Source organism: Felis catus, chromosome A1, assembly GCF_018350175.1.
Source record: "Felis catus isolate Fca126 chromosome A1, F.catus_Fca126_mat1.0, whole genome shotgun sequence".
NCBI lineage: Eukaryota > Metazoa > Chordata > Mammalia > Carnivora > Felidae > Felis > Felis catus.
The window spans coordinates 28,808,848-28,834,083 of record NC_058368.1 but is presented as its reverse complement, the minus strand read 5'-3'; the positions used below and the strand labels follow the sequence as shown (position 1 = coordinate 28,834,083).

At 37.6% G+C, this 25,236-nt stretch overlaps 1 protein-coding gene across 4 annotated transcripts in view; it reads right to left on the bottom strand.

Moving 5' to 3' along the window:
• The window catches only part of VWA8 (von Willebrand factor A domain containing 8), a 368,120-nt gene that overhangs the window by 199,999 nt on the left and 142,885 nt on the right, over nucleotides 1–25,236 (bottom strand). For all 4 annotated transcript variants that reach the window (XM_045053513.1, XM_045053514.1, XM_045053516.1 and 1 more), the window contains exons 17-20: nucleotides 23,689–23,804; nucleotides 14,273–14,379; nucleotides 11,144–11,250; nucleotides 253–324 (exon numbers count right to left, since the gene is read on the bottom strand). In XM_045053513.1, coding sequence (XP_044909448.1) covers nucleotides 253–324; nucleotides 11,144–11,250; nucleotides 14,273–14,379; nucleotides 23,689–23,804 — 402 coding nt within the window. The remainder of the gene's footprint in view (nucleotides 1–252; nucleotides 325–11,143; nucleotides 11,251–14,272; nucleotides 14,380–23,688; nucleotides 23,805–25,236) is intronic.

Sequence of the window (25,236 nt, the reverse complement as noted above, 5' to 3'; positions counted from 1 at the left end):
TACAGGAAAGAAGAGTAGATACTTAGGAGGTAGAAGGGACAGAACTTGATGGGTGATTGAATGGGGATTTAAGCCCAGAGATAATTCTAAAACTTACAAGGTAGAAGGCCCTCTTTACTTAATTAAATCAGTCATTTTGGTAGGAAAAAGAAGAATCACTTCTAAAAACATATTCCAACAAGAAGAGACTTACTGCTTTTAAACTGTTACTATCATTTATTCATTAGTACCTGAGTTCCAGCCATAACTCACCTGATTGCCAACCAATAATAGGTGTTCTCCAAGAAGAAAGTCTTTCAGCATGTCTTCCATCACTATCATGTGCTAAAGAGAAAAGAACTAGAGGTTAATTGTGTTTTGCATAATCAAGGTGAAATAATAAAGTTAACAATAAATACCTCTTTGTGCTAAGTAAAACATCTAGGGTGACAATTCAAGATGGCAGTGTAGGAAGATCCCGAACTCACCTCCCCCCGTGGACACACAGATTGTACAGCATCAGATGAAATAATTTCCTTTTAGAAAAATCTAAAGGCTAGCTGCCTGATGATTACACACTGGGCAAATGAGAAGAAAACCATCAAAGCAGGGAGGAGAGGCTGGGACACAGTCTCACCATAAACCTCACCCCCAGTGCAGCATCCTGTAACTGGGAGGGATCTCAAAATGTGGAGCTTCACCCTGAGGAACGAAGGGTCCAAACCCCACACTGAGCATCCCAACTTTTAAGACATATACTTGAGAGATGAGCCCCCCAAAACATCTAACTTTGAAAGCCAACAGGGCTTACATCCTGAGACCCACAAGACTCTAGTGATTCTGAGAAACTGCTCTTAGAGGATTGTGCGCTCAGACTCCCCTGTCCCGGGGCCCAGCTCAGAGGCAGCTGACTGTGCCCAGACTTAAAGTGAAGGAGGCTCACCTGCTTATATTAAAGAACTGGCCTGAGGTACAGGCATATAACTTAATACACACATGTAGAAGCCTGCTGGAATACTCTGTGGGGATAGAGACTGGCACAGGCCATCTTCATGCTCTCCCTCTCCCATATTCCAGAACACCAGTAACTCCTGGAAGAGAGCTTTTACATGGATCTGGTGCCTCAATTTTTGTGACTACGACCTGGGAGTCACCTCTTGATCACCTGGCTCTGGAGGCCGGGGAGTTTGCATTCCTGGTCCCATACAACTGATAATTGGCATCACCCAGAAAGAAGCTCATACCCCTATGTGGCCCCTGACTTTTGTGACTTCTGCCAGAAGATACCTCTACATCACATGGCTCTGGTGGCCAGTGGGGCTTATACAGTGAGTCCCACAGGACTGTAACCAAAGGACAGAGAGGTCTTAAAAAGCTACCACCCCTAGGGCATAGCAATAGGCAACAAATCCAGGAGCTCAGTTATTCTAGGAAGGAGGACTATTAGCTAATCATCATGACTGAGGCCTGAGGGGGGCAATATTCTAATAAAACATGCATCCTAGGGGTGGCTGTAATCCTGTCTAGAGACCTTGGAGGGCAGGCGCTATCTTTGTACTCACACTTTATCATGCTCCAAAGCACCAGTGTCTCCTGGAAGGGAGCTTTACACACATCTGGTGCCCTAGTTTTTGTGTCTGGTGCCCTGGTTAATGCAGCTGTCACCCAGGGACACTCCTTAATACTTGGCTCTGGTATCTTGGGGGGGCTTGCATTTCTGGGTCCCATGAGACTGTGGCTATCATAAAGATGGTGCTTGGCAGGCTACCAGCCCAGGACACTGCAAGACAGCGGACTGAGGCATACTCTTCAATCTTCTGTGAAGGAGGCCTCTTTGCTTGTCCTGGAGCTTCAGCCTGAGGAACAAGCTTCAGTTTGGCACACATTTAGAAGCCCATGGAGCACTCTCAAGGAATGTAGGCTATGGATGCCATCTTGGCTTTCTCTTTCTTGGCCTTGCTCCAATTCCCCAGTATCACTTAGAAAAGGGCTTGGACACTTGTTTGTAGCCCCAATCTCTATGGCTGTCATCCAGTGGACACCTCTAGATCACCTGGTTCTCATGGTCAGAGGGGCTATAGTTATGGTACACAGGACTGTATATATTTGCATACTTTTAAAAGCTAATGCTTGAGGGTGTGGCTTCCAGTTAGCCTGAGTCCAAGTGCTGAGATCCTCCCCTATGGGACAAGAGGTCTTGGCACATCTTCAGGTACTGGGAAATATTAAAAATATAATGGGCAGCTTGAACAAGCATATAGATTTAAGAGACAATCAAGAGCTGAGGCAGCATTGAATGATAAAGTTCATCTCCTACATGAGGCCACTCTTTTAAGACTGGGAGAGGTAGTTATTTCATATATTGTATAAAACCAATAGAGTTAAGCAAGATGAAAAACAGAACAAAGGATATGTTCCAATGAAAGGACAAGATAAAACCTCGGGAAAAAATCTTAATAAAATGGAGATAAATAATTTACCCAATAAAATTTCAAAGTAATGGTCATAAGGAAAACCACCCCCCAAAACTGAAAAGGATGGATGAACACAGTGAGGACTTCAACAAAGAGTTGAGAAATATAAAAAGTATCAAATAGAAGTCACAATGTTGAAGAATATAGTAACTGAGCTAATTAAGTTCAACAGCAGAACAGATGAAGTAGAAGATAGGATCAGTCAATTCAAAGACAAGGCAGTGGAACAAACCCCATTAAAGCATCAAAAAGAAAAAAGAATTTTTTTAAAAGTGAAGATAGTTTAAGAGACTTAAGGGACAACATCAAACAAACATTTGAACTATAGGGCCCTGGGAAAGAGAAGTTAAAGAGGCAGAAATCTTACTTAAAAAAATAATAACTGAAAACTTCTCTAACATGGGGAAGGAAACAAACATCCAGACCCAAGAATCCCAGCAAGTTCCGAAGAAGAGGAGTTGAGAGACCCACACCATGACACATTATAATTAAAATGTCATTTTTTAAAGTTTATTTCTTTATCTTGAGAGAGAGAGAAAGAGAGAAGAAGGACCAGGGAAAGAGGCAGAAGGCATATATAAAGGTCTTGGAATTTTATTCCCATTCTGTCAGCACAAAGCCTGATGTGGGGCTTGAACTCATGAGCTGTGAGATCATGACCTGAGCCAAAATTGAGAGTTGGACACTTACACAACCAAGCCACCCAGGTGCTCCCAAAATGTCAAAAGTTAAAGACAAGGAGAGTATATTAAAGGCAACAGTAGACAAACAACTTGTTACATAGAAGGGAACACCCATAAAGCAATGAGCAGATTTTTCAGCAGCGACATTGCATGCCAGAGGGAATGGCACAAGGTATTCAAAGGACTGAAAAAAAACCTTGCCAACCAAGAATACTTTACCTAGCAAGTTATCATTCAGAAGTGAAAAACAGAGTATTCCAGACAAGCAAATGCTAAATGAGTCATCACCACTAACCGAGCCTTACAAGAAATATTAAAAGGACTTTAAGCCGAATAGAAAAGGTGTTAATTAGTAACGAGGACACACATGAAAATAAATTTCACCAGAAAGGTAAATATATAGTAAAGATAGAGGATTAATCACTTACAAAGATGGTATGAAGGTTAATAGGCAAGGTAGTAAAAACATCTTTGATTATAATAATTAATTGACATATAAGATAAAAAATGTAAGATGTGACAGCAAAAACAAAACATGAGGGGGAAGAGCAAGAATGTTGAGCTTTATAATGGGATTAAACTAAGTTGTTATCAACTTAAAATAGACTGTTGTAGATATATATAAGCCTCACGGTAACTAGAAAGAAATAACAAAAAATAGACAGAAGAGAATATAAGAATAACACTAAAGAAAGCCATCAAACCACTAAAGAAGAGTGTAAGAGAAAAAGAAACAGAGAAAAACTATAGAAATAGCCAGAAAATAATTAACAAAATGGCAATAAACACATACCTATTAATAATTACTTTGAATGTAAATGGACTAATTTCTCCAATTGAAAGACACAGAGTGGCTAAATAGATAAAATACCAAGACCCTTCTATACGTTGCCTAGAAGAGATTCATTTTAGACATAAAGACACATACAGACTGAAAGTGAAGAAATGAGAAAAGATATTCCATGCAAACAAAAACCAAAAGAAAGCAGAAATGGCTGTACTTATATCAAACATGTTTACTAGTAAGGAAACTGAAGCCATAAAAAAAACAAAAAAGCAAAAAAAAAAACCAAAAAAAAAAAAAAAAAAAAAAAAAACCCTCAACAAATGAAAGTCCAGACCAGACTGCTTCACTAGTGAATTCCACCAAACATTCAAAGAAGAATTAATACCAATCTTTCTCAAACTCTTCCAAAATACAGAGGGGACCTCTTTCAAACTCACTGTATGAGGCCACCTACCCTGATACCAAAGCCAGACAAAGATGCCAAAAGAAAGAAAAACTACAGGTCAATATCCTGGATGAACACAGATGTAAAAATTCTCAACGACATTATCAGCAAGCCATAATTTAACACGACATTAAAAGAATCATACACTATGATCAAGTGGGGATGTAAGAATGGTTCAACATCTGCAAACGAGTTAATGTAGATATAAAGATGATCATCTCAACAGATGCAGAAGAAGCTTAAGTCAAAGAAAGACAAATCCTGTATGATCTCTTACATATGGAATCTAAAAAATATGTATGTGTATATTTATAATATGTAAATAAAATACATTTAACATATATATACTAAAAAAAATCAAGCTCATAGGTACAGAAAATACACTGGCTGTTGCTAGAGGCAGGGGGTAGGGGTGGGAGAAATGGGTAAATTTTTATGTTTTAGTTTAAACAAACTGAATACAAAAGAAAGTAAAACATCTATTGTAACCGACAATACTCAATTTGATTTAAAAAAAATTAATGTTGGTTGTAAATTATATAACCAATTAGGTCACTGACACTGAAAGCTTGCAACAGTCGACCTAAGCAAGACTAAGCCACTGACCATTATTTCAAAGAGTTTGCATAATTTAACCCTAACATATTTTAGCTATGGCTCTATTAGGGTTGGCTTATAATTTAATATAATATTTAAATTAACACTTCCTAATAATGTAAATATACAAAGGCTCTCTAAAATAATTGGAGATTTCCCATGGAACATGTTACACTAACTTGCTCTTAACCATTGCCTTCAGAGGAAGTGTAACTTTAGAATTAGAAATACATGACTTAGTTTCCATGTTTTTTATTTGAATTAGGCCACAATATAATACAAGAACAAGATTAAGGTTGCTCACAATAGCCACAGAGGAAATTACATTGCTCTTTTGTATCTTGCAAAATAGGACAACCATAAGTAGGTCACAAAGGCTCAGGGGCGGGGGTTGGGGGGAAGAAATATATCCTAGAACAATTAATATCCCTATTTCTTTCTCTTGGTTTTCTGTATCAAAACAATAACAGCTTCATAAGTACTGAGTTACTGAAGTTCCTCATTTGTAAAAAAGGCAAATTAACTGCATTTAATACACGCTGCAGATATTTTTCTAGCTTATGCTTGCTTTTCTTTTTTTAACTTGTTATGGATTTTTTTTGACATCTTGAATATTTTCCTTTTACTTGTCAAATTAAGCCATACTTTCTTTCAGAGTTTCTTTCTTAGAAAAACTGAGAACATTTTTTCTTTCCTTCAAAAACAGATGAGTATTTCCTAAAGTTTACCTTTGTGGTTTTTATTTTTTAAAAAGCTTTCAGATATGCTGTTGCACTAGAGTTTTAACAAAGCTTGAAGTAGGGTGGGCACATCAATTTATTGTCCACCCTGGCACACTTTTAAGACTAAAAAGAGATATCGTTAATAATAATGGGCAACAAATGTAAACAGGGACTATTTTAGGGGTTATCTTAAGCAGGCCAATGTGTGTGGTTACCCTAGGGAGTCCTAGAATACCCCTCTAATCTGGGTTCTACTGGTAATGTGGTCTGGAGACCTCTTCCTTCTAACTAAGATGAAAACTCAGTGCCAATTTCCAGACATTAAAGTTTTCCAGTAACAAAAGGGCTAATCCACATGAGGAATAGACAGCAAAGTTAGAAGGAGCACCTGTATCACCAGATAAAGAAAAGCCATGTAAATACTGAAAAATAATTCAAACTATAGTTGTATTCTTCTATAGTGTACTCATGTTCTCCTACTTTATGCCCTCATTCCATCCAACTAGAGCATTCAAATCAACAAACATTAGCTAAGGCTAAGGTCACACTGCCTATGTAATTCTTCTCTTAACCTCTTGGCCCACTCATGTACCACAGACAGTTTCTTAAAAGTTGCCCCTTCCAGTTGTTCACCTCTCCTGAATCCCTCCTACCTCTCTAACAATTTCTCTCCAGTCTTTCAGGTTGGATCTTTTTGTTGTAGCAATTCCTTGGATACTGATTTCTTCCATATTCCTTCATTGGATCTCTCTCAGTACCTTTTTACATGGTCTCCTGGGGTCAAGGTTTAGGGCAGAGTAGCTTATGCCTACTTGTACATGGGCACCCACCGGAAGGGGTGGGAGGGCTGTGTGCAGAGTTGGGTACCCACATGTCAGTGCTTGAAGAGCTACGTGTGACTACTCTCCCTAAATCCTCTCACCTATTCCACTGTTTCGGCTACCAACTCTATGATGATCTTCAACAGCAAGACTCCTCCTCAGCTCCAGCCTCATATTCTGAGCGACTGTCAAACCATGTACTTGGTTATTTCCCAGTCTCTTCAAACTCACCGTGTCTAAAACTTGTCTCATTACTTTCTTCTCAACTTCGTTTTTTCTCCTGTGTCTTTTATCCCTGTTAATAGCATCATTTCCTACCATCCGACCAAACCTCTACCGTCATCTTGCACACTTCACTCCTTCCTTATCAAGAGCCAGCTAAACACCAAGTCTAAGCTATTAAGTCACCCAAAAGTCAATTGTATTTATCCCTCTCTTTCTATCCCCAGTTTTCGTTTAGGTTTTTACATCTCTGGCCTAGATTTTTATCACCAATTTGGCTTCTCTAACTTCAGTCTCTCCTTGAGGCAATGTGCTCTTTATAGTACTGACAATCACTTCTTTGTTCAAAATCATGTCACTTTTTTTTCTTTTTTCTTTTTTAATGAAATTTATTGTCAAATTGGTTTCCATACAACACGCAGTGCTCATCCCAACAGGTGCCCTCCTCAATGCCCATCACCCACTTTCCCCTCCCTCCCACCCCTCTTCCCCCGTCAACCCTCAGTTTATTCTCAGTTTTTAAGTCTCTTATGATTTGGCTCCCTCCCTAACTTTATTGTTGTTGTTGTCATACAGAGAAAGACAGATACCATATGTTTTCACTCTTATGTGGATCCTGAAAAACTTAACAGAAGACCATGGGGGAGGGGAAGGAAAAAAAAAGTCACTTCTTTTTTTAAAATTCCTTAAATGACTCCTAATACCTTTGAAACAAAGGTTCATCCTTCCCTCCTCCCTCCCTCCCTTTTTTTTTCTTTGCTAAAGGCTATTTATTTATGTGTTGAGATATAATCGACATTATGTTAAATTAGTTTCAGGTGGTACAACATAGTGATTCAACATTTGTATACATCGTGAAATGATCACCACCATCTGTCACATTGCAAAGTTAATATAATATTATTGATTATATTCCCCCATGCCGTACATTACATCCTCATGACTTACTTATTTTATAACTGGAAGTCTGTACTTAACTCCTTTCACCAATGTAGCCACTCCCCTCAACCGCCCTCCCCTTCTCAACTTCTTGATTTAGTCTTGGCCTCCTCTCCTGTCACTCTCCTCCCACGTTATATTCAGCCAAAAATTTAGAATAATTTTCTCTTTCCTCTTCTGTTTACTTTTCCACCAGGCTTATGTGCTCCCTGAGGGAGAATCTTGGCTTTCATCTCACACATAGTTCCAATGACTCTACCTACTGCCTAAAGAGCCCTGCTATTTGTCCTCTCCACTCTATCCCCACTGTCACCCTCTTCGTTCAGATCCTTCATAAGGACCTGACTATTGTACCTGGACTATTGCAACAGCCCCCTAACAAGTCTCTCTCTGTCTTGGTTCCAACACATGGACAACATTAAAGAGTGAATGCAAAGTTAGCTAGTGGAAATGTGCCTAACATCTTCCAATGGCTTCCTCACTTCTTACGAATAGCATCCAGATTCCTTAACTAGAAGGCCAAAATGATTTGACCCTTTTCTAACTCATCAGCCGCATCGCCTGTCACTCTTCTGTTTGCAACCTCAGCTCTGTGCCAGTGATAATTAATTATATGTAGTTTCCTAACTACACATAGCTAAGTCACATAGCTAAGTCTCTGCAAATGTTAGTCTCTCTGCCTGAGAGAGTCTCTCAACTTTGCTGGGTTCACATCATTTTCCATGATGTATTTTCATTTCTATGAAAATATATGACTCTCGTCACAGCAGCAACTCTTCCAATTTTCAAGTGTCTTTGGAAAGAATTTAAAAGTTTACAATGCCTTAGTAAAAGATGTTTCAGGGCACTTGGGTGGCTCAATCTGGGACCATCATCTCATCGATGCTACCATAGTAACCTGTGTGCACTTTCGTCACACTATCCGGTAATCATGTGTCCTTTCTTTTCTTTCTCTGCTGATGGACCTAGGCAATTGGGCCCTGGAGCTACCTATGTGTAGCTGCGTATGTGTGGGTAGTTTAATATCTTTATCCAAATACCTTAAACAAGGCTTGACACATGGTAGATATTTTAAACATTTTTTCAGATCTTAAAGTTCCTTAGGTTTAAGAGGCTATTATTTTCCTTTCCTCCAATTTCTCCTTACTACTGGAAGTATAACACTTCTTAATGACCATTTAATAAAATAATACTCCTGATTATGAACATTCAAAATCTTATTCTTTCTTTATTAATCCACTCAACACATATTTACTCAGCATTCCCGATGTGCTGGGCACATGATATTTGGTGACGATTCAAACTAAAGAAAACATAGACTTTACTTCAGTGGTATAGAGATCATATTTAAAAAATCAATTTCAGGGGCACCTGGGTGGCTCAGTGGGTTCAACGTCCAACTCTTGGTTTCAGCTCAGGTTATGATCTCGTGGTTTTGTGAGTTTGAGCCCTGCATCGGGCGTCATGATGGCAGTGTGGAGCCTGCTTGCGATTCTCTCTCTTCCCCTTTCCCTCTCTGCCCCTTCCCCAGTTGCACTGTCTCTACCTCTCTCAAAATAAATAAATAAACTTTAAAAAAATCAATTTCAATACAATGTGGCAAAGGGACCTCAGGGCATAGAATAGAATGGTATAGAAGCCCCTAAATATTTAAGAGACAGTGGAGATTACTGCTTCAAAATGAAGTACAGCATAAAAGGAAGTAATATATGCAACAAAAGCAAATTTGATCAAAAGCCATGGTTCCTTGAATTGATACAGCTAAAATTTTTCATTAATGGTTAATTCACAATGCTTTATGAAGAAAAGGTACATTTGGAGACAGGCTGCAGAAAATCCCTCAGTGCCACTGTGTAAAGTTCATAGCAGCCCTGTGGTCCTCAAAGTCTGTGTCACAAACACCATGGCAACAGACAGTGTTCAAGGGCACAATGGCCCTCCCTGTTACTGAATTTTCTACATTCTTAAACGCTGGGAAGTCTTTTCAACCTTTGCTACCATGGACTTTTTCAAATTGTCACTTATAAGATTTCCTGATTCGTTTTTCCTTATTCCTCTTGACTACATGAACAGAGTACATTACTATCAATGCTTGGGAATAGTATATTTTCTTTACAACCATGTTTCTGTCTTTCTTGATAGGCAAGATCCTTTTCCTTCTGTATCCTAAAAGTAACTTTCTTGTCTGCATATTTGTCTACTGCTTGCGTAAGAGCATTAATGCTTCAGAAGAAAAATCAGACCTACGTTATTAGTTAGTGGGCCATAGAACGAATACAAAATAAATTCAGGTTATGCTTTTGCCTTTGTCATAGATAGTAATTACAGTTTTGACAGATTTCAAAATATTTAATCAAGATTTTTATTGAGGAAGAAAAATTTTCCCAGATACCTTCTGCATTGTTAATATCATCTAGGGATATAAATTATGGTACTAACTGAACAACAAATATGGGAAATGGCAGCAAAAAAACTTTTAATTTTTCTAACTCCTTAATATAGTAAAAACAGCAAGTAGAAGTTCTTCTAACATAATGTAAGGTTATTATTCACATGCAGATTAGGGACAAATTATTAGAGAAAAATTTAAATATATAACCACTTGACATAAAATCTAGAAAAGGAAAATCTCCTTTTATAGTATGGGTAATTTTCTCTGGAAAACGTTCTTATTAAAGTGAATGTCTACACTAAAGCTTTCTGGGTATACACTTATTTGGGGGGCTTAGTGGAAGGTCTGTAATTATTGATTAGTTTACAAGTGAGAAATTATCTACCTTTCTCCCTTAAAAAAAAAAAGGAAAAGAATAGGAAAATATTAGGACTTTTCAGGGAAAGGAAAGGAATATGAGAAAAAGAATACATAGGACACATCCTCTTTGAACTGTTGAGATAATTTAACTGACAGGAAAGCAAATGAAAGGATGAGTATTAGTTCCTTTTGTTCTTAATTTCATGATACATTCATTTTATTTACTTGGAGTGTAGTGCATGTGCACATAGAAAACATATGGTTCTCATCACAGCAGCAACTCTTCCAATTTTCAAGTGTCTTTGGAATGAATTGAAAAGTTTACAATGCCTTAGTAAAAGATGTTCCGGGCACTTGGGTAGCTCAGTCAGTTGAGCATCCTACTTCAGCTCAGGTCATCTTATGGCTTGTGGGTTCGAGCCCTGCGTTGGGCTCTGTGTTAACAGCTCGGAGCCTGGAGCCTGCTTTGGATTTTGTGTCTCCCTCTCTCTCTCTGTCCCTACCCCACTAATGCTCTATCTGTCTCTCTCTCTCTCTCTCTCTCTCTCTCTCTCTCTTAAAAATAAACATTAAAATTAAAAAAAAAAAGTTTCAACATCTCATTTTGCATCATGTGAATTGAACTTGGCAAATTATAAAACTAATTAAATATCAGCTTCACTGTGGAGTTGATTACCACAATGTAAGAGGTGTTATCCATAAATGCAAAGCAGTGATCTTACCTGAATGTTGTCATAGAACAGAACATCAGGCACTTTCATTCTCTCCCGGGCATTATAGATCGGTGCAGTAACAGCTCCAATCCTCAGAGATCCAGAAGCTACTTCACCTAAACATTTCCCACAGGATAGAGGATTACTCGTAGCACTATCCTCAGAGAAACCAAGTCCATCGTGACATAATGCAATACAGCATCTTTAACATCTTGTGGGCTCATTAAGGACTTCTAAATTAACATCTAAATGAAGTAAGCTTGAAAGTGGTAATAAAACACCAAAGCTCTACATAAAATGTTTAAAATGTTGCAAAATATAATAAAACTTATTTAAAATAAAGTATGTAGCAAAGAGCATATAGACACAATTACAGAAGAACTGCTCCCCCCACCAGAACTCAGTCAAGCCGCCTTCATAAGCTTCTTTTATCAGAGACTATTACATAAACAAGGCTGAATACACGTTCAAAAGCTCTGAAGTACTTTGAATATTTGGGAACCTACCCTTTGAAAAAACTCCAAATGAGAACTGCCTAGAGTTTTAGTAAAAAATATTGATTAACCAACGTCCCCACCCAAGACCTCTCAAATTACTATTTTCCGGGATGGTCCAGGAGATCTGTATTTTCAAGTATGAACCCCATGTGTCACACTGTTATTCTGTGATAATCACTATTTTATTGTCTTCTATTTTCTTTATATAGTTGGTCTGGAATAGAATATGAGCTCCTTAAAACTAAATAATAAATTTGAAGTCACGGAACACATCTCTTATGTATTTCTATAGTAAAGAGATATACATGTTCACTGCCTAACATATTCCAAGGTTACCAATCATGACATTAATAGTGGTAGTTATTAAAGTAACATCGATGATCACAACAGAAGCCATAATTTACTGAGGACCTTCTACAGTCCAGATCTCAAACTAGAAGCTTCAATGCTTTCTCATATAATTTCATGTAATTCTCTTAACAATGAGACAAGAATTATGAGGAAGCTAAGGACATATATTAAGTAATTTGCTTAAAGCCACCCAGCTAACGTGGGTAGAGCTAAAAATAGAACTAAGTATAATGTTCTTTCTGCCGAGTGGGGTACGTTTACTCCTTTGACTCCAAATAATATTCCATCCTGTGGAAATACTGGAGCAAGCGGACAGATAATTACAATGCCTAAACAACTGACCTGTCTTCTCCCTGACCCCGCCCCACTTCAAATAAGAAAACTGCTCTTTTGTGCTAAAGCATTTTGAAAGACCAGTAGTGTTGTGAACTATTTTGAGCTAAAAATAATGAAACTGTCACCCTGTTTAATCAAGTGCTGAGTGCCACACGTTTGCCAAAGCAAAGTAGACCTCTCTCTCCAATAGATCCTTGACATTTCCCTTTTATTTACAAGTTCTATAGAGAAGAACGATGAGCTGTCACGCTGAGAATCTATTGTTTATTTACTACCATCAGGTCTCTGAAACAGACCCAATATAAAACCGTACAGAGAAAGACCAGAATTGTGGCAGTGACTTAACTGTGTACTTTTATGTTGAGATGACAAATACAATTTCAGAATCAAGTAGCATCTGATACTATCTATGGTTTAGTTAATGGAACACATCTGTTCAGTTTGGTTTTGGGCTTTAGAACAATGTAATTCACCCAACTCACATTGGTTGTTAAAATTTGAAGCTTGAAAGGGAAATGTGCTCAGAGAATGGTCATACTTATACTTCCTAGGAGAAAGGTGGCTAGCTGTGTCTGCTAAGAAATCTCACAGGATGGCACTATTTGGGTCCATTTGTCAAGGTCCTCAGTCTCGTAGACTCAAAACCTGATTTTGTCATGTCAACTGCCAACAAACCTAACTCCCAGGAGAATATTATTAAACACACATATTCTGATCTATACATAAATTCTGATACAGAAAATAAGAATTGAAAATACTACAACACAATGAAAACTGCAACTTTCCTATGGACCACAGGGTACACTCGTTGCCATTGCAGCATATTATTCAGAGGGGGAGACCTACACGGAAAGCCAAATCCTCGTCAGAAGGTTATTCGGTGAACCTTGTCCTTCGAACAAGGAGAGTACATTAAACGAATTCTCCTCAAGAGAGATGACATCAAAGATAAATGGAACCATATGAGTCAAAAGTCTTTTAGGTTCCTTATCCCCTACGCAAGGCACAGATGGGAACTGCTGACACTGACCTGGTACCAAGACTGAACAAGAATCTACAGTCAGAACGACACGGGCTTTCTTTGGATACGTTAAAAGGTTTAGTCAAGTAACATATGAGTCTCCAGGCCCCAGAGTTATTCCATCTCCTTGAGGTGGCTGGGCCTATCTGTGCCCAGATCCATTGGTATGTGGAGTTTATAATTTTACTCTAAAAAAGTCATCTCATTTCTTCAACACCAAATTCCTGTCTCGGTGTAGCCCCAACTATTAAAAGCATCTATTACAAAGACAGTCACAATAAGCCCTCATTAGACAGTGGTCACACGGATTTTTCATACAACAGGTAATTACCTCAAAACATAGAGAACCTTTTGTTGTGTTTTATTTGAAGAACAGGGAACATTTATAGAAAGGGGTAAACCTCCCTAAAATTATACTTAAATGGTTATCCAGAAGAAGAGAATCACAAAAGACAATAAGGGTGGAAATGGAAAGATAAGAAGGCATGAAATTGTACTCTGAGTATTATTTTAGTCCACATCAAACTAGAACAGTTTCCCAAACATATCCTGCAGGGCACCAGTGGTCCTCAAAATGTAAATGTTGTGCAAAGGAAACAGAATTCTAGATTCTACGGTGAAATACGTTTGGAAAAAAAGGTAAAACAAAATCACGTAAGTTTATTTATGGCAGGGATTCTCAGGGCCTTGAACAGGTTTGTCTCAATTGTGATGGAAGGACCAGTATCTGGTATGCATTGAAACAAAGGAAATATTCTAAGATCTAACTTGTATGTGGGTTTGAATTTTTTTTTTAAAGGAAAGATTCATTTCTTCAACCTAATGCATAAAACAAAGTAGATGGAAAACAAAACCATTTTTTATTGAAATTAAAACAATAATACAAATATCTGATAATTACTATTTCACTTAAGAAACAAATTGAATACTTACACTTACAATCCTCCAATTCTGGTTCCTGATTATTATCAGCATTTATTTCTATTGCAGCATCTGCCAGGTTTTTTTCTAATGCTGACCTTGCAAGGCTTGGTAAGAACCTGGTGGATGGGGGGAGGGGGTGGAGAAGGATATAATGTAAAGTCAAAGGTTTCTGTGATTCCTAAATATCTTTTGGCACGTACCCACGCAAACTCTTTCTCTCCTCCCTCTCTATCTCAATATTACCATTTATGGAGTGTCAGTCTTGCTCTGTGAAACCCATGAAAAATTTTGGAATATAAATTTCAAGCACCTGTGAAGATGAAGTATGTTTGTTGAACTCCTTTAATAAGTAAAATTTATGTGTAATTAGCAGTATTCATTTATATACAATATTTTATAGGACAAGACTTAAAATAATTTACTTCTTAAAATGGATTTAGTGTGCCTCATAAATCTTGTTTAACTGTTTAACTGGATTATCAAATTTTCTTAAATAGATAAAATAACGCTTTAACCTGCTCCAACCTGGCAATCAGAAATTCAAATTAGTGGAAGCGGATTAATGATGTTTACTTTCTAACACAAATTACTCAATTTAGGGTTATCCAGCTTGGTCTTTCCTTCCATTTAAAAAAAATACACCTGCTTGTCTATTCTATATGAATGTTGTCAAAATAATAATCTGGTGAGTGACAGAGGCATTCTTCATCTACAGGTAGATTGTGCGAACATCATGAGCTTGGATGATGAAAATGGAGTTTCCCAGCCACACAAATAAAGTTATATCTGGAACTTATGATCCCAAGTGAGCCCACAGAAATCATTTTTAACCCATTACCTGAGTTATACTACTATAAGCTAACCACTGTGTGCCACGATATTCCAAATAAACATACTAAGAACATAACACTTCTAATTTAGGCTTTCCATAGCTCTAAATCCTTGGTGGTGGTTCCCACAGCCTTGAGTGTGCGCTCGAATAAAAGAGATGTTGGTGTGAGTGAGAAGGCAAATGAATGAGCGTGTGAAGAACTGATCGATTTCCTGACCCTGTGATATAATCCACATATCTGACACTATCTCCCACCTACTGCATCATTTTGGTTCCAGGCTATGATAGGGGGATTTCTATAACTCTAGGTCAGTAGCTCATTGGTTCAGCATCAAGTAGGACTTACTGTTGCTCACCTCTGACCTTTCATCACAGTTCTTAGACTGTGTCCAAAACCAAGGCCTCACCTTCTCTCTCAGACCCAATAAGTGGGCTTTTATCTTGTTTCCTGAGCCCTTACCTTGGCACCATGCCCCCCTTTCCTCTCTCCTCTACACCACAAACTGGAGTCTGGCCTGGTAACATTAGGCCCTGCAGCTCCATCTCCATTACTTCCTTTCAGACCATCGTGATTGACAATAACCACTTGCAAGCTGAGACTCCATCACTATCCCCCCAAACCCCTTTCATCTATACAGTCTGCCGTCGACACATTCTCCTTTGCCCCTGTACTGAAACATTTCTAGATTGCCCTCCAAAGCCCATAGAGAACTGCAAAAGGTATGCATGTCTCCCTTCCAATAGCAGTGGCAGGCATTGCTTGCCAATGTGATACTCTTTTCTACTGAGCTTGAACATGTTTCCGAACTGTTTTCAACCTCACACCCAGATACAACTACCAAATAATCAGAGGTAGTATGGAAGTTGAAAATATCCCACTTCTAGAACCTACATTTTAAAAGACACTGGATCAGGGCGCCTGGATGGCTCAGTCGTTAAGTGTCAGACTCTTGGTTTCGGCTTTCATGAACTCACAGTTTGAGTTCAAGCCCTGTACCAGGCTCTGTCCTGACAGCACGGACCTGCTTGGGATTCTCTCTCCCCCTCTTTCCCTGCCCCTCCCCCTCTTGTGCGGTCTCTGTCTCTCTCAAAATAAATAAATAAATGTAAAAAAAAAAGATACTGGCTCATCCCACAAATGAAGAAAATAAAGTGTGTCAGGTTGTATTAGCTCAACCTTAATTTTTTCTAGGTTTCAATTTTTTTCTAGTTAACGGCTTCTTTTCCTATTGCTCACTGATATTTTCTACTTGCTTTTTCCTCTCCTTCTGTGGGCTTTCACAGAATAAGTGAGTGAATGAATGAGACATCACTCTTTCTGTCCTACTTCCCTATAACAAAAACAAACACATACTCTGCTGTAAAGTTTTCAAGGGTATTTATCACTATTAGGGGCATCATAATGCCTTTTTAAAATCATTATTGTCATTAGCTTCATTTACTATCAGTAAAAATAGAATTGGAAAGTCTCCAGTCTCTACAGTCTTGGTTGAACAAAAAACTAAAGAATTATTCAACCACATTCTAGGAAACAAAAACAGAGGTAGTTTCCCTAGGCTAACTGAAAGTGAGATACAATCTTTGGATTAAGGAGTAAGATAGGGATTCTCAGGATGGTAGTATGAGAAGCTAGAGTAAGGACAGGGATGTTCCCAAATTACCAGTGCAGGAAAGAGAGGTATTACTATTAGTAGTAAGAGTGGGAGAAAAAGACTGTGGGGGTCAGGGGCTATCAGGTAGACTGTGATTTCTATTTAGAGTGTGTAATTAATTAATTGATACCTGTGATTTTAATCTTAATTTATAAACAGCACTTGAATATTTAAAGCAACTTATGGCTCATTCTATTTATAAAGTTAGTTCATTATCTTTGTGAGTTATTTACTTTCCTGGAAAGGTTTTGTTTGTTAATTAAGCTATCTGAAGTACTTAAAAGGAGGGGCGCCTGGGTGGCTCAGTCGGTTAAGCGTCCGACTTCAGCCCGGGTCACGATCTTGCGGTCCGTGAGTTCGAGCCCCGCGTCGGGATCTGGGCTGATGGCCCAGAGCCTGGAGCCTGCTTCCGATTCTGTGTCCCCCTCTCTCTCTGCCCCTCCCCCGTTCATGCTCTCTCTCTGTCTCAAAAATAAATAAACGTTAAAAAAAAAAAATTAATTGAAGTACTTAAAAGGAAATAGCATACATAAAATTTATCGACAAATTTCAAATATTTGAAGACAGTTAATTTAGCCAAGATATTTGGAAGATAAATGGAACCAAACATTTTTCAAAGGCCTATAAAAATAATTGATATCTGGGGCGCCTGGGTGGCGCAGTCGGTTAAGCATCCGACTTCAGCCAGGTCACGATCTCGCGGTCCGTGAGTTCGAGCCCCGCGTCGGGCTCTGGGCTGATGGCTCGGAGCCTGGAGCCTGTTTCCGATGCTGTGTCTCCCTCTCTCTCTGCCCCTCCCCCGTTCATGCTCTGTCTCTCTCTGTCCCAAAAATAAATAAAAAAACATTGAAAAAAAAAATTAAAAAAAAAAAAATAAAATAATTGATATCTGCTAGGCTTATAAGAGTAAGTTGAATAACAGAAACATGTAAAGAATATCTAGATTTTTGAAATTATACCCTTAAAACACAGAACAGCAATTGTAAAGCCAGAAATAAATCGCTAGTCTCTCCAGAAAGAAAAATAATTTTTCAGAACAACAAAAAATACACATCAGCGATAATCCTTATAATCATTTAATACTGTGTATGATTAGTTCTATCAGGCTTAATGATTTTTTTAAAAATTAATTGGTTAATAATGTAAAAAGAGTGGAAATTTTATATAGATGTCATTCATTTTATGTTACAGGGAATTCTTGAAAAATATTGCCTGTAAACTGAGTTTTTGGTGACTGGGAAAATTTCCTCATTACCTCCATGTCAGAGACTGTTAATCTTCATTTCTAATTCTTATAGCTCTGCCTAAAGTTTCTATGCTCAAGGATCATTACCCCAAGATTTTCTATAAGCAGAATACAAAATACTTGCATGGAGTAGAACCCTTGTTATAGGAACTTCTAATTAACTCTTCCACAATAAAAGAACTTTTAAAATGTAAAATACCTAATAACTTCCTAATCTTCTAAAGTTTCTTTCCTTTGGCTTCTTAGGTTTTCAACTATCCAGAAAATTAAATATACATCTAGCTCCAAGACTTGGTGTACATATTATAGGATATGAGGATAAGGCACTTAGCAAACCATTCCCTCAGATGAAGAAATGTTCCAGTCTGAACTCAACTGCCATACACAAGTAAATTAAAAAAAAATTTTTTTTAAGTGTATTTATTTTGAGAGACAGAGAGAGAATGCAAGCATGGGAGGGGCAGAGAGAGAGGGAGAGAAAGAAAATTCCAAGCAGGCTCCATGCTTGTGAGGAGCCCAACATGTGGCTCAATCTCACAACCTGAGCCAAAATCAACAGTCAGACACTTAACTGACTGGGCCACCCAGGCACCCCCAAATAAATGAAAAGTATTTTAAAAATTCAATTAACAGGATTTTTTTTAATGTTTATTTATTTTTGAGAGAGAGAGATAGACAGATTGTGAGTGAGTAAGGAGCTGAGAGAGATGGAGACACAGAATCTGAAACAGGCTCCAGGCTCTCAGCTGTCAGCACAGAGCCTGACGCAGGGCTCGAACTCACAAGCTGTGAGATCATGACCTGAGCTGAAGTTGGACACTCAACCAACTGAGCCACCCAGGCACCCCAAAATTAACAAGATTTTTAAAAGCCAAGTTAATACTTAATAAATTTAATGTTTAACAAATTTAAACTAGAGAATTTCTTTGGATTGTGTCTGCTAAATAATAGATTTCATTAATATAAATTATGTCAACTTTTTAAAAAAAATGTTTATTTATTTTATTTTTGAGAGACAGAGACATAGACTGAGTGGGGGAGGGGCAGAGAGAGCGGGAGACACAGAATCTGAAGCAAGCTCCAGGCTCTGAGCTGTCAGAACAGAGCCCGACGTGGGGCTCGAACTCATGAACTATGAGATCGTGACCTGAGCTAAAGTCAGATGCTTAACTGACTGAGCCACCCAGGTGCCCCAAATTATGTCAACTTTTAAAAATTTTTTGGGGGGGGTGCCTGGGTGGCTCAGTCGGTTGAGCGTCCGACTTCAGCTCAGGTCATGATCTCACGGTCTGTGAGTTCAAGCCCCGTATCTAGCTCTGTGCTGACAGCTCAGAGCCTGGAGCCTGCTTCAGATTCTGTGTCTCCCTCTTTCTCTGCCCCTCCCCTGCTCATGCTCTCTCTCTCTGTCTCAAAAATAAATAAAAATATTTAAAAAAATAAAATAAAAATTTTTTGCGAAACTCAATTTCTTTTCAGTACTTCAATATGGAATGAGGTCACTAAAAAAAGGAAAAAACTTTATGTGCCCATAATTTTTTTTTCCTTCCTGCAATTGTGCTATCTTGAATAGAAGGTTAGTAAAAAAGGTTTTTGAGTTTGTAGCCTTGCTAAAGTCAACAGATAATGAATAAACAAGATAGCTGTTTTACTTTTTTGCAAAGTGTCATAGGGTGGTGACAAAGAGAGTTTTATTGTGGTCAGGTGATAACACTGGAAAAATTAGTTGACTATTTAATTCAGTAAAATATTTACGAGTGTTAAAAGTGAGTAATTTTAAGTTTTTGAATTTTTTTAACTATGAAATATTGCAAGCATATAGAAAGTTACAGAGGATATTAAATAGTCTATTAATCTCTTTTCATCTCTGGAGGTAATTCTCACGCTGAAAGTGTTATGTATCTCTCCTGTCCACATTTTTATTTTGCTATATTAGTATGAATAAAACTATATTGCATTTTTGTCACATTTAGCATTTTTATACATGGCAACATATCCCAAATTTCCTCTTGCAAACTGCCCATTTTCTGCTTGATATTACAGACAGATCTACTTCATTTTAACTAATGTATACTATCTCATTATGTGACTATGTCAATTTATATATTCATTCCCTACTGATGGATAGATGGGCTGTTTCCAATTTTTCACTGTTACAAACAATGATGCAGTGAACATTCTTACATATGCCTCCTTATACATTCATTTAAGTCTTTCTCTGAGGTGATATCAAGAAAAAGAATTGCCAAATCAGAGTATTAATATACTTAAGTATAAAGATAATGTGAGGTAACTCTAAAGTGAGGAGACTTCCATCCCAACAGCTTTAATAGAATTCCATTTTCTTCTATTGACAAAAAAATGTTAATTTTTACAGGTAAAAATTATAAAAGTATGAAATGATAGCTGATTATTGTTTTAAAATCTCATTTCCCCAATTAATAATAAAGTTGAACATCTTTTCAAATATTTATTGGTCATCTGAATTAACTTCTGTGCATGTCTATTCATCCTTTGCCCATTTACGGTTGATTCTTTCATCTCATTAATTTGGATACTTTATAGTCCCTGAATACCAATCTTTTTGTGATTATAAATTTTATCAAACATCTCTTAGTTTGTGGCTCATAACTTGTAGACTGGCTTATAGGGTTTATATCATATATACATATTTTACTTTTTTGTAAGGGATAAAATGGGTATTTTTAATTTTTAACCATTTATTGATAAGTATGTCCATTCCCACACTGATTTATAATGTTACTTCTAACATATACTAACTTTCCACAAATACATGGGTCTGCTTCTGGGCTCCATAGTCTATTCTAATAGTTCATTTGTCTTTCCTTGTACCAATCCCATCCTGTAATAATGAATATAGCTTCATAATGGATCTTGGTACATCTGATAAAGTACAACTCCTTAATCTTCCCCAAAACTTCCTTTGTTATTATTTCCATGATAATTTTGAGATCAGCTTGTCAAATTCTGTATAACCTTGGTGGAATACGACCAAATAATAACTATATATAAGTTTGGAGTATAATAGCTTTATAATTCTGAATCTCCCTTTTCATGAATATAGTATAGCTTCCCTTTTATTTAAGTCTTTATGGCTTTCAATAAAGATTTATGCTTTCCTCCATAAAAGCATTACATATCATTAGATTTGTTCTTAGGTGCTCAAAGATTTCTACTATTATTTTGAATAGGATTATTTAAAAAAAAAGACTTCCTCAGTTGATTGTTAGTAGAATATAGAAAAGTCGCTGATATGGATTTATAAGTCATCTCACTAATCTCTATTTGTTCTAATGATTTATAGATAGTTTCTCTTGATTTTTTTTTTTATTTTGAAAGAGAGAGAGGGGAGCCTGGGTGGCGCAGTCGGTTGGGCATCCGACTTCAGCCAGGTCACGATCTCGCGATCCGTGAGTTCGAGCCCCGCGTCAGGCTCTAGGCTGATGGCTCAGAGCCTGGAGCCTGTTTCTGATTCTGTGTCTCCCTCTCTCTCTGCCCCTCCCCCGTTCATGCTCTGTCTCTCTCTGTCCCAAAAATAAATAAACGTTGAAAAAAAAAATTTAAAAAAAAAAAAAAGAGAAAGAGAGAGAGAGAGATTGAGAGGGGGACATACAGAGAGAGAGAGAGAGAAAGAGAGAGAAAGAGAAAGAGAGAGAGAGAGAGAGAGAGAGAGAGAGAGAGAGAGAGAATCCCAAGCAGGCTCCAAACTGCCATTGTGGAGCCTAACATAGGTCTTGAACCCATGAACTATGAGATCATGACCTGAGCTGAAACTAAGAGTCGAATGCTTAACAAACTGAGCCACCCAGGTGCTCCTTTTGAATTTTTTATGTAGCCAATTAGATAATTTTGGGCAAATGCTCTGACTGAAAGGACAGATAGGTGACATTCTTGTTCTATTCCTAATTCTAAAGGAAATATGTGTATTTTATCATAAATATGTTTGCTCTAAATTTGGGGTATATACCTTTTATCAGATTGAAGAATTTTCCTTCTCTTCATGGTTTACTAAGAATATTCCTGGTTTACTAAGAATTTGGTGTTTTTGCTTTGGTTTGTTTTTAGGTTTGGTTGTTAGGTTTCATCAAATCCTTTTTACTCATTTATTAAAATAATATTTTTTCTAATTTGTTAATATAATGAACTAAAAAACAGAATATTAAACTTCCTTCACATTCTTGAGATAATTCAAAATTGCTCATGATTTTATATATATATATATGTATACACATACATATATATGTGTATATATGTATATATGTAATTAGTTAGAATTAGTTTGTTAGCATTTCTTTTAAAACTTTTGCACCTATTCCATGATTGTGATTTGTAATTTTCCTTTCATACATTATTCTTGTCTGGTTCAGTTACCAAAATCATACTAGATTAAAAGTGAATTGCTGTTTGTCTGTTCTTTGGAATGGTCTGTAAAATGCTTTGGATTACCAGTTTTTCAAAAAATTAAAGACACTGGAAAGGAGCTTTATTTTAGCTGGATACAGAATAGAGAGAACAAATTTAAGTTGCAATGCAGTAAGTTTACTTAAACTATAAGAAAAATTGTCCACCAAACTGAAGATTGATAGAAGGCAATTATAAATTCTCGTAAGCTGAAAATAGGTTCTTTTAATTCTTTTTATATATCAAGGAATGAATGGACAATAGTCAGAACCACGATAAAAATAATTGCCCGATTATATGAAAAGAGCCTAAAAGAAAACTCTGGGCTTATTGGGTATTGTTATTAATCCTTTCTTTTATTATTATTTTAAAATAGGGGTGCCTGGTTGGCTCAGTTGGTTCGAGTGCCCAACTTCGGCTCAGGTCATGATCTTACAGATCATGGTTTTGAGCCCTGTGCAGGGCTCTGTGCTGACAGCTCGAAGCCTGGAGCCTGCTTTGGATTCTGTGTCTCCCTCTCTCTCTGCCCCTCCCCCACTCACATTCTGTCCCTATTCCTTGAAAATAAATAAAATGTTAAAAATTTTTAAATGTTTATTATTTATTTGGGGGGGGGGCAGAGAGAAAGAGGGACAGAATCCAAAGCAGCTCCAGGCTCTGAGCTGTCAGCACAGAGCCCAATGCAGGGCTCGAACCCACAAACTGTGAGATCATGACCTGAGCCCTGAGCCAAAGTCGAATGTTTAACTGACTGAGCCACCCAGGTGCCTGTTAAAAAAAAATTTTTTTAAATGATTTCATGCAAGTGTGATTTTGTAAGAAAATTCTTTAAGCCAATATTTTATAATAATTTCCAAACAGGTATAAAAGTATTATTAGTATAGACTGAAAAGACATTAGTTTTGTTAAATTTAGGCAACAGGACAGTATATCAAGCATGGAAGGTTCCAAAGCTAATTTGGGAGATGCTCAGTGTAGTGCATAAAAACACTAGCTCAGAAGACACACAGCATTTGAATCCCAAATCCACCTTTACTTCTTCACTACTCTGACAAGAGCAAGTGACTTAGTTTTCTTATCTGTAAACTATCTCTTAAAATTGCTGTTATGTGTACGATAAAATATGTTCTAAAAACTGAACACAAGGTTGAGATAGCTACATATTCAGACAATACATTCTCCAGACCTGTGAGAACTGACTACCAATTAAACTTACGTTATCATTTTAGCAAAGACCCAGGAGCTTGAATTCAGTGAGAAAGGGGAATATGGTTACCTGGAAAGGCAGGCTTTAGTAACTGCACTGTGAAGATTTTCATGAGGGTACTGTGACAGCCGACGACAAATCCGCAACAGCTGTCTGGTAGATAGTGATGCTGCCAATGACTGGGCCTATCAAAAGACAAGGACAGCCTGATGACAGTCTTGTTTCTACCTGCTGAAAGTCCCTTTAGATGAGTATCAGGGCACAGCTCATTATTCCTGATGGACAAGGCCAGACTTAAAATAAATATATACTGTTAATGAATTACAAATAAAAATAAACAAAAGCCAATTTACACTTTAAAAATCCTTAAAGAGGGGCGCCTGGGTGGCTCAGTCGGTTAAGTGTCCGACTTCGGCTCAGGTCATGATCTCACGGTCTGTGGGTTCGAGCCCCGCGTCGGGCTCTGTGCTGACAGCTCAGAGCCTGGAGCCTGTTTCAGATTCTGTGTCTCCCTCTTTCTCTGACCCTCCCCTGTTCATGCTCTCTGTCTCAAAAATAAATAAATGTTAAAAAAAATTTTTTTTTAAATCCTTAAAGATAGGTTTTTAAAAAACAATCTATAAAAAGTGTTTATAAGTTAAATTCGACAGAAGTGTTTTCATTGAGCTAAGTGCTGTATACACACGTTTTGGGGGTTGGGGGGGAAGAGGTTGGAGGAAGGAAAGATATTACATAATACAGTTCACACCTGACTTACAAATAGCTTTTCTGTGCCATGAATTATTTGTTCTTCCCACCCCCACCCCCCCCGCCTACACAAAGCTGCACTGTTAAGATATCCTGAAAATGCTTAGAGCTTTAAGTAAATCGATGGTTTCCAAAAGGGAGAAAAGGAAATGTGGACAGTTCAGGTTGCTGATCACAGAGGTGTCAACCAGTGTTATCACTTGGGCGGCAGCTTGCAGTTTGAAACCCTTTCCCTACACTGTCAGGATAATTTCACTTTTAAAATTAATAGAGCTGCTAGTATAGAAATCAAGACAGGTGAGTACCAATAATATTTGTTGTTGATTTTGAAATTATCTTAGTGGGCAGCATAATATAAAGTTCATAAGCTTTGGAATCAGACAAATCAGGCTCCCTCCCATGTATTAGCTTGGTGGGTTAGTTAACACCTTAAAGTCTCGGTTTCCTTATCTTTAAGTTGGTGATAATAATGCCTTTACCTTTAAGATTGTTAAGAGGGGTTTAATATCCAAAATCTATAAAGAGCTTATCAAGCTCAACACACCAAAAAACAATTCAATTAAAAAATGGGCAGAAGACATGAATAGACATTTTTCCAAAGAAGACATCCAGATGGCTAACCAGACACATGAAAAGATGCTCAACATCACTCATCATCAGGAAAATACAAATCAAAGCTACAATGAGATACCACTTCACACTGGTCAGAGTGGCTAAAATTGACAACATAGGAAAACAACTCTTGGGGAGGATGTGGAGAAAGGGGAACCTTGTTACACTGTTGGTGGGAATGCAAACTGGTGTCACCACTCTGGAAAACAGTATGGAGGTTCCTCAAAAAGTTAAAAATAGAACTACTCTATGATCCAG